Genomic DNA, 10984 nt, shown 5'->3' on the forward strand with positions numbered 1-10984 from the left:
GCGCGGTGGAACACTGGATTAAACAATTAGCGGCCGTCAAACTGTTAAGATCTATACTATGCATTTACTATGTATTACCATGTGTTGTTCTTGCTTACTGTAAAATCTCTCTGGTTTATGAGCGTCTGCTAAATGCCTACATTGTAAATTGTAAATTGATGAGTCATCCTGCAGACTGGAAGTGGCCCGTTTGCCTTTTTTTCCTTCTTCTTCTTTCAAACATTACTTTTTAAGGCAATCTGTCGTTCTTATTTTCTCTTTTGTACTTGGAAAGACGGTGGGGGGGGGGGGGGGAACTTGGCACAAAAACAATGTAATAAGTGTGTCTCGAACCCAGGATGCTGCGAGCAAATAGCATTTGGCTGGGGTCAGGCGCCGGAGCCATTGGAACTTCCCCACATCACCCCTTCCTGAGGGGGTCATCTGGCCCAAGCGGCCACAGATAAAGGTCTTTATCTGGCTCTAATGAAATGACTCCTAGATTGGGTTAGGGAGGTTAACACTGGCCTAAAGGGTCAGACAGAGGCATGGTGAACATGAGACTGGACGACCGCTGACCGCGGGACTGAAAGAGACATTACATTTTCCTTTCTCCATGAAAAAGTGTATGTCCTCGAGCTAGGGCAGTGGACTGACAACGGTTGCACTGAGAACGGTACAAAATACAAATGTGTGGTGGTTCTTGGTAGAGTAGTGAACGTGTTCAGTATGTGACTATAGGAGCTGGAGCTCGACCAGAGTTTTGGGGTACGTCCGATGCTGATCCCGATTGTAGTGATAATTATGGTAAATGGTGGATTCGTAACAGCGCCTTTATCCAAGGCGTTTTACAATGTGCATTACATTCACCTATATTCACACACACACATGCATACACCGGCGGTGGATTAAAGTAAACCATGCAAGGCACCAAACTTGCTCATCGGGAGAAATATTAGGGGTTCAGTGTCTTTGCTCAAGAACCCGGAATCAAACTATACATTGACACGAAAACGCGTATTCAGGGCGGAGTCACCACCCCCCGGGTAAACTGTGATTTGCTCTCGTTCACTGCAATGCAATTTGCGGCATTTCCAAAACAATATTGCGCAGAGTAGCGATTATCAAACTTATTTGCAATGACATACGTTGAAAGATCTGTTGCCCGTGGACAAGGCACGCTACCTCCGCAAGTTAGATATTATCGGCATAGATGTTTGTCCGTATGTTATTAAGGATTGGAAAAAGTTGCATTGGCAGCCATAGAAAATTCTGCCAGGGTAAATGTCCCGGATGTGACGTTTTGGGGCGTTCCTGTCTTGTTTCGTGTCAATGTATAAACCTTCCGGTTCCCAGTTGGCCGCTCTACCTCCTGAGCCCCAGTTGTGAGCTTGTACAGTTTGGCTTATTTTGAGAGTCTTTGTTATCTTTTTAAAACTATTAATAACATGCTCACAGTAGGGACACCAGCTAGGTTCCTTCTAAATGTATTTCTTGAACATATTTCAAATAATTATTAAAAAATTACATTATGTTGCTATATTGTACATAGAACAATTACCCCAAAAGGGATTCCCCGTGTTGAGTTCCCGTCCTAACTCCTAAATCGGTTAATTGCCGGTACTGATGCCAACAAAAAGTCAAAATGATATGATGACCGATGTATAGGTCTTCTCTAGTATGAGCAGGGAAGCGTTGGGAAAGAACCCCGTCAACCTGCCTCAGACAAATAAAGGTTGAGGAGCTAGGCTACAGAATCTGCCGATAAATAAGCAGAATAAATTACAAAAAGGCCCGGGAACCCAAAATGTCAATTTTGTTGTCATTGGACTAATCTGGAACAAACACACGGCTGGAACTGAGCCTAAATATGAAATTGACAGCGAGTAAACTGTGACAAATAATGCCTGTGTAAAGTCATTCCTTTTTAGTGGCGTTCAGCGACATAAGGGCGACAGTCTGAGACAATTAATATTTAACGCTCAGCAACCTTCAGCGTAATTATGAGCAAAACAAATGTCGCACTATTGGCAAATTACCCAGCTTGGAATTGATTTCACAGCATGCGCGCACACACACACACACACACACACACACACACACACACACACACACACACACACACACACACACACACACACACACACACACACACACACACACACACACACACACACACACACACACACACACACACACACACACACACACACACACACACACACACAGGGCAGAGTCGTCTCCATCTGTCTTTATGTGGTGATCTGAATCGTTGCAGCGGCCTCTGATTGACTACAGGTCAATCAATGTGGACTGTTGAAGCATGGTCGTGACAGAAGAACATTCCTGTATCTCCATTTTTCAACTTTATTAGCGTGACCTACATACATCAGTGCTCCTCGAACATTTTTCACGTCAAGTACCCTCGCATTGACATGCATTTGGCTGCGACGGAATCTGAAACCCTCTCTAGGTCGTCCTCAGACGAGCCCTCCATCGTTGCTTCCAGTCATCTCGGTTCTCCATACATCCGGCCAGCTCGTTGGTGCTTTGCGCTCCTGCGTCGTTCTTGAGTACATCCACATATGTTAATGTGGGACGTCTTTGTGACCGGTGCCCGTGTGTTGTTTCCCACAGGACTAGTTTGCTGGCTGGCAGCTCCTGGTGTCTTTGGCAGTGTCCTGCTAGTCTCATTTTCCTGGCTGCTATTTTCTGGCTCACCCTTTGGGCATTCCATCATACAGATTTGTGTTGGTAACATCTCTTACTGATGTTGAGTGCTGCACGCAGCATTCTGGTGTAGCACCCATCTAGAGACTTCTGCAGGGTTGGCTTCAGGGTCCAGCATTCACTGCCGTATAGGAGAACAGACTCTACCGTTGCGTAGAAGAAGCTGAGTTTGGTTTGACGGGGGAGGTTGGAGTTCCCTACACTGGCCATGCCGTTTAGGGCCCTCCATGCAAGGGCCTTCCTCACTTTCAGGTCTTGTTCGGTTGAGTTTGACCCATGAGCCCAGCTACTTGAAGTCCTTGACTTCCTTCAAAGCAGTGCCTCCTGTTGTTGTCAGAGGTGGATGCTCTGATGGGATGTTATAGGTGATAACTTTTCTTGGTATTCAGCTCAACATCTGAATGGGTGACAGCAGACTGCTGGCACTTTGGCAAGGGGGGTAAGATCTTAATTTTCGGGCCTGTTAAGTATGCCTGCCGGGTACGGCAGGCGCCTAGAGTTAAAATGGACAGGTATCAGTCAAAAGGGAGACATCGAAGATGAAGGAAGGATGGGGAAGGATCAACATATGGAAAGTCAGAACAGGTCAACTCCATATATGGAGATCTAATTGGGTTTGAGGTTTGAGGTCAGTAGAGTTGCTGGCCAATATTTATGAGATCAGGGATATCCATGTATGCAGGGCTTAACTGCGACAGCAGGTCACATTTACTATGACATCAAGGATATCCATCCCTGATGATGTCACGTGATGTCACGATGACCAGGGGGCTTGTCTGGTGTGACACACTGACGGGAAATGCGCGATTCCATAGTAAATGCGACCTGCAGTCGCAACTAACACAAAAGCGTTTCAAATATGAATGAAACTAAATTAAATTTTACTGAAAAGACTATGACTAAAACTAAATAAAATGTTGCCGTCAGAACAAACACTAGAGGCGAAGTCCTCACCCTCTCTGAAGCCCTGCTTGCCGTAGTGTCTGTTGACCTGCACCTGGAACACGTGGTACTGGCAGAGGAAGGCGGCCATCTTGGCCGTACTCTGTTTGCCGGAGCCCCCGGTCCCCACCAGCAGCATGTGACCTCTGGGCTGGCTGATGACTCGCACCACGCGGGTAACTACGGAGGGGAAGGCACACATGTACGTTTGTACACACACACACACACACGTGACAAGAGGAACAGACTATGGACCCACACGCGTGCGCGCACACACACACAGGAGCGCTGTTTTTTTCATGGCTTATTTCATTGCGTTGTGACTCTGACTGGTCTCGAGTCAATTGGTCCGAGGCCGAGACCAAGTCCAAGACATATAAAGGACGAGACCGAGACGAGACAGAGTCAATGAAATGTTTGACTTGAGACCGGTCTCAAGACGGGTCGAGTACTAGACCACTAGTGAAAGTTATAAATAAATGTACTAGTACTTATACTTAAGTACAGACTAACGTACATGTGAAGTGTGTACTGTACATGTATGTAATGTACAGCACTCAATTGTGAATATACTATTACTTACAGTAGTTACTGTTCGCCAAAGGGCAGTGCGTAAACAGGTGTGCGTGCATTATTCCCATCCGTGCTATTGTTGTGCTGCATGTCTTTCATGAATACAGCTTTAATTGTCCTTGCGTCTCGGAGAAGCTGACCTGTACCGTCAGACTCGTGATGTGTTCTTTCACCCTGGCCTGCGCAGCTGGCATAACAACCAAACAGGTTTTTACCTTAATCTGAGGCACTTTGATCTCTCATTAATTGTCCATGCGAGGCACAACAGATATAGAAAAAGCCCAGCCACATGATGAACATGCCGACGACAAGCGAAATAATATGTCAGTCTCGCATGCAAGTACAAATGAAACATATTCCTTCTTAGGAAGACTCAAGTATGGCTAAACGCACGCACGCACACGCACAAGCACGCTAACACACACTTGCATTACTATACTGTTTTTGTCAGGACAAAAACATGATGCATGCCATTTTCACCTTGTATTTGCTCCTTTTAATCCTACTCCTAAATCCTGAGTAATATTTAGTTACAATAAGTGCAGGAATGGCACAATAAATATTGTTTATCTACGCTGTGTTCTGAGCTTGTAGATGGACTATTTTCAAATGGTCGAAATATATGTAGGGCTGAAGTGGTATAGTGTGTTTAGAAGACATCATGCCATTGTGTGTGTGTGTGTGTGTGTGTGTGTGTGAGCATCATACTGTGCTGAACGGCGTCCCTGAACAGCACCAGGCTCATGGGCACAACGGCAGGTTGCAGGTTGTACTCCTCCAGCCCCGCCTCCATGGAGCTCCGCAGAGCGCCCATGTCCGTCAGGTCCTCGTACACGCCCACCTCCTTCCTGAAGTCACCTGACAGACAGGCAGACAGACAGACAGACAGACAAGACAAGACAAGACAAGACAAGACAAGGCAAGACAAGACAAGGCAGGCAGACAAGACAAGACAAGACAAGACAAGACAAGACAAGACAAGACAAGACAAGACAAGACAAGACAAGACAGGCAGGCAGGCAGGCAGGCAGACAAGACAAGACAAGGCAGGCAGACAAGACAAGACAAGACAAGACAAGGCAGACAGACAAGACAAGACAAGACAAGACAGGCAATAAACACCATCAGTATACACGCTAATTAGAATCGATCAGCTCCGATCAATGACTCAACCACACAATTTCATAATGTCATCCGATCGATCAGCTGGTTAAGCCATATCCACCCACTCAACCACCTGTGTGTGTGTGTGTGTGTGTGTGTGTGTGTGTGTGTGTGTGTGTGTGTGTGTGTGTGTGTGTGTGTGTGTGTGTGTGTGTGTGTGTGTGCGTGCGTGCGACCGTGCGTGCGACCGTGCGTGCGTGCATAGTACCAAACAGTGGAGGCGTCTTGTTGGGACAGACGGTGTGGTAGGCGAGGTCAAAGTGGGAGGCCAGCTTCTCCGCCAGCAGACCCACAAACGCATCCTTGTCACTGTGGTCCACCAGCCTGTCACTGAACACCCTGTACAGTGTACATCACACCACACAACACATGACTGACTGACTCCAAGAAGATACAACCAGAAACAGCACTAAGACTTGTTTACATAAGGGTCCTCCATTTTCCATTCATCAGGAAAATCATCATATACACGGTTAGAAAAGGGAAGGTACATGAGCACATTTTGGCAGCGCATGAGCTAAGAGTCTTGCTCAGGGACGTTTAGAGTTAGACACATTGCCGGCCTGGCCTGCACATGGGACAACCTCTGGACAGCCTCTGGTGGTTGGAGAGGTGGGCTCTCCAACCACACAAAAAGCACAGTTATGCACAGACCTGAAACATTAGTACGATATGTCTTGTCATCATAAAAATATACTGTATAATGAATTTTACGCTACTAATGCATTTTTCTCTCTTTTTTTCTTACATAAAATAAAACATATTACGAATATGACCATTATACGAGACCAAGAATGATTTTTTAAAATTCATGTTTATTGATTTGTCGTATGAGTGTTCATTACTACTATTATAGCATTATACCATTATACTATTAAAAAAGGTCAACAACGCCTGTATTGCCTAAGGAAATTGGCTAAGTTCAATGTCGACAAGACTCTGATGAAACTGTTTTACAGTGCCTACATCGAGTCCGTCATTTCTTTCTCCATTATCTGTTGGTATGGTAATCTCTGCATCAGAGACAAAAGTTCCCTAGGGAAAATTGTAAAAGTGGCCTCTCAAATTAATGGCTCACAAATGAACGGCCTAGATCTTTAAGAAACAGGTACTTAACAAAGCCCTGTGTATACGATCTGATGCTGCCCACCCACTACACGGAGAGTACATCCTTCTCCCATCTGGCCTTCGCTTGCGAGCCCCCTGTGCCACAAAAAACAGGCACAAACATTTCCTCCTTTGTCCCGGTCTCTATTCGCACACTGAATGCTGCTGTGGGTAGATCTAGGATATAACCTTATGATGAGCACCTTTCACTTTTTACTGTATTATCTCGTGCCTATGTCTATGCACATTTATGACCTATCGCATAGCACTTTAACGCCTGCACTTTAATGGTTGTGTGCACCTTTGTACTCTGGTATCTGCTATGTGAACTGTTTGTTTGTACTGTTTCATTCATTGTTTAATGTACTGTCTATGCTGCAACCCAATTTGCCCTTCGGGGACACTAAATAAACTTGAACCTTGAACCTATTATTAATATAGACAGTGGTATTATTATTAGTAGCAGTATGTGTGCAGTGGACAAAGTACCAGGACAGATTAGAATATCAGTTCAGTTATACCTCTAACACATTCAGATCATGTATAAATGGAGAGACCTGGATACGAGATGCCCGCTGAACCGTGTGTCAGTCTATTGACACAGAAACGAGCTACGGCGGTCGTGTCAAATGACTTTTTAATTGATTGCAATCCTAAAGCCCGGTCCGGACCCAAAGATTTCCAATCAGGGTGTCAGCGCGGCGCCGAGGTACTTTCCTCAGTCCAGATCGGGTCAATACTGACATTAACTGTTGGCCACTCTGAAATGCATAGACTAATAACCATATTAAAATTGACCGTGGCCCAGTATGATTTTTTCCCCCATAAATGAATGGCCTACTTTATACCTCATCGTGTGTACAGTGCAGCGCAATAGTAGCAGAAATAGCTGATGCCTGTCTGGGTCAGTGACTCAGACAGGCATCAGCTATTTTTGACCCAGGGTCATACCAAAGACTACACAAATGGGACCCAGTGCGTCCCTGCTTAATTGGCACTCGGCATCAAAGTGTTAGATTGGGGGTAAGTCCCTGTGACATGCTGTACTAGCATCATATGTCCAGGGGGTGTTCTTGTACATCATGCTGCCTCATGCTACAGAACAGTGCAAGCCCTGGTTAGAGTGAAAGGAAGGGGGCTGGGCTGGGTACCTGAAAGCAGCTTTTTCTGTCAGTGCTCCATTTGATTGGAACGAACTCCAGAAATCCCTAAAATCAGATCACTGCCTTCCCTAGGTCAATTCAGGGAAATGAATTATAGCACTTATACTCAACAATGTAACTGTTTTAATCGATTCTCATCTATCTATTATAGTTATTTTAGCTTTGGACACTTATGTATGTTGTTGATTTTGTGTTTTGTATTTCGGCTACATTGAAAATGAGGGCCTGCCCCTCAATTGTACTCCGAGTTTAAATAAAGGTTATGATGATGATGAAGCATTCATGGTTATAGAGTGAAAGGGAGGGGGGCTGTGCTGGGTACCTGAAGCATTCATGGGTCCACAGGCGGGTGATGTTGTGTTTGGTGTCGTGGAAGTCTCTGTGCACCCTGAGCAGACCCTGGAACACCTGGACGCACACGGACACACATGAACGCACAGTGGTGTAAAGTAAACTAACTAAGTATGTTTACTTAAGTACTGTATGAATTTGAGGTACTTTTACTTTTAAGTATACCTGCGTGCACCTGAGGTTGTACAGGTAGTGTGTGTGTGTATGTGTGTATGTATGTGCGCGTGTGTACCTTGGAGATGTCCCTGAGGTTGAACAGGTACCGAGAGTGTGTGTGTGTGTGTGTGTGTGTGTGTGTGTGTGTGTGTGTGTGTGTGTGTGTATGTGTGTATGTGTGTATGTGCGTGTACCTTGGAGATGTCCCTGAGGTCCCACAGGTAGTGTGTGTGGTTGGGCGTGGGCAGGAAGCGCTGGGCGACGGCGTGGAACAGCTCCAGCGTGGCGCGGGTCACCACCTGACCCAACGGCTTCAGCTCCTCCTCGAACACCTCCAGCCTCTGCTGCATCATGCTGCCGAACACGTGCAGGATCTGAGCGTCCTGCGGGGGGAGACAGAGAGACGGGCGTCTCGATGGTCTCAGCCATTATTCTAGCTAATATCTACGACCTTCTTCAATCTGTGTAATAATCGATTCGACCGATATGTCGGAGTCATATAGTCAGTGTTGGGATTAACGTGGCTCCCCCAGAGTTAAGGCCTATTCATAGTCTGTATTTTCGGTGGTAAGGTGACCACCGTTCCGGTGGTGAGCTGACCACCGGAGCTGAAATAACGTTGAGCGGTGGTGAGTAAAAACAGAGAGAAGGGCTGGAGCGGTGGCGGTGGTTTGCTCTTCACCGCGGCTCGTGACGTCATGTTGTAGTTCGGTGGTCACCCCACCACCGTAAATCCAGACTATGTATGAGCCTTTAGTGTCCTTGAGCAAGACTCAGTCTGAACCCCTGATTGCTCCCGATGTGCAGGTTGGTGCCTTGAATGGTTTCCTCCGCCATGGGTGTATGAATGTGTGTGTGTGGATTGTGGATGGGTTGAATGTGAAGTTCTATGTAAAGCGCTTTGGATAATAGCGCTATATAAATGCACCATTTACCAAGTACCGGATAACTACTTTTCGTGGTAACTAATAACGGGCATAGTTATCCGTTACCATTCAGTAACACCGTTCTAGTTACTGTGATTGAAATGGGTGCGTTACCTGTGTTACGTTATGTTATCCAACTGAACTGAAACTATGAATTTGTGCATGGTGCTATATTGTTGTCTATGTAGGTTAAATTCAGTCATTAAAATATTTGAGATCCTGGTCTCTGTAGAGGTCACCAAGCACCGCCACCCCCTTTGAGTGTTTGTGTGGACGCAAACATTGATGACGAAGGTGAGGACGCAAATTGTGATTGGCCGGAATGAGATGATGTACGTATGATGACAAGAGGGCTCTTCACTTCAGGTGTGATTGTTATTATTTTTAATACAGCCTCTGAGATGCAGCGGAGAAGTACAGGCCTATAAAGTATTGAAAGATTGAAGTAAAGTAAAATAACCTCACAATTGGACTGAAGTAACAGTAGATGTATTTTCCACCGCCGGTTGATGATTTTACACATGCACAGTGTGACACAAACAAGGCCCTCCAGTTGGAATGGCGTGCGCGGCAGAACAAAAAGCCATTTCACACAGAGCCACTTCAGCAGACTGAAGAGGGCCCTGGTGAGTGGACCACTGTTTGTTTCCTGAATGCATCACCACGAACGCCTGTTTGCGCACGCACGCACGCACGCACGCACGCACGCACCTACAGCGAGTCACAATGCATCTCATAGCGAGACATCGTGAGCGTGTAGATCTGCTATTTTCATATGGCCAAAATGTATATCGAGCTGGGGGAGTGGCTAATGTTTGTTTTTGTAATATCTAAAAAATAACTACATATCAAATAATTGTAGTGGAGTGAAAGCACTCTCTCTAGGTCGTCCTCAGACGAGCCCTCCAATGCCTCTGACATGTAAAGTAGAATTAAAAGTATTGGGCATTGGAAATACTCATAGTATAGTACAAATACCTCAAAGGGCCACTTCACCCCTTTTGCAACCAGAACTAATTTTTTATGATGTTTAGGACACGAGAAACACTTTCCTGGGATTTGCATGTGTGGTGGTGTTATGATTTTTTTTTAAGTGCACTAAAGCATTATGGGCATTGTAGGAATTAAGCTATATAGTCAAACACATACTTAACCATTATTCTTCTGGCCATAGGGTGCAAATTTCAAATTGTGCTACTGTCATCTGCTACAGATACATTGAGTGACTGCAGTTTCTTCCAGCGTTGAAATGTCCCTTTAAGTATTCAGTACTTGAGTATTTTATAAATGTGTATATTGAGTAAATGTGCTTAGCCCATCCTGACCGGGAACCCGTTTTGGTGTTAGCATCATGTTATGCTTTAGCTATTGAAAAATAGCAGATCTACAAGCTCATAGCGCGCCACCGAGTGGCGCGCTACGAGCTTGTAGGTCTGCTATTTTTGAAAAAAATCGAAGAACGACTGACATTTTTAGAATCTGATCTCAGGTCAGAATGGGTTAATAATCAGACCAGTGTGTGTCCCACAGTGGAAACCTCGTATGAATCTGATCTCAGGTCAGAATGGGTTGGTTATACTTTCCACCAATGCTGACATGTCGTCCTCCGGAGGAGCAGTGAGAGAGGCTGACCACACCGCCGCCCACGCACCACCTCCTCACGAGTATTGCCATACTCGTGAGGACAGCAGTCGTTTAGATAGGCAGTTCTTATACCAATGCCATTGTATATTTTCTTCATGTTTATGCCTAACCGTGAAACCGCAAAGAACTGGACACAACCAAGTATTAACTCCACCCCTTAAATGGCTAAGCCCTAAACCTAACCTCTAAATGCTTAATCCTAAATCTCAATCTCAATCTGGTTTAGGATTATCTATATTTTTTTAACCA

At 45.4% G+C, this 10984-nt stretch overlaps 1 protein-coding gene across 1 annotated transcript in view; it reads right to left on the minus strand.

The window, feature by feature from the left end:
- dnah2 (dynein, axonemal, heavy chain 2) overlaps nucleotides 1-10765 on the minus strand; it is a gene marked incomplete at both ends in the record, with an annotated part of 80538 nt that extends 69773 nt beyond the window's left edge. The window contains 6 exons of the mRNA XM_080793160.1: nucleotides 3664-3831; nucleotides 4933-5082; nucleotides 5597-5727; nucleotides 7981-8066; nucleotides 8360-8548; nucleotides 10688-10765. Coding sequence (XP_080649286.1) covers nucleotides 3664-3831; nucleotides 4933-5082; nucleotides 5597-5727; nucleotides 7981-8066; nucleotides 8360-8548; nucleotides 10688-10765 — 802 coding nt within the window. The remainder of the gene's footprint in view (nucleotides 1-3663; nucleotides 3832-4932; nucleotides 5083-5596; nucleotides 5728-7980; nucleotides 8067-8359; nucleotides 8549-10687) is intronic.
- Nucleotides 10766-10984: the final 219 nt, after the last annotated feature.

Source organism: Protomyctophum bolini, assembly GCF_963924005.1.
Source record: "Protomyctophum bolini genome assembly, chromosome: 20".
NCBI classification, from domain to species: domain Eukaryota; kingdom Metazoa; phylum Chordata; class Actinopteri; order Myctophiformes; family Myctophidae; genus Protomyctophum; species Protomyctophum bolini.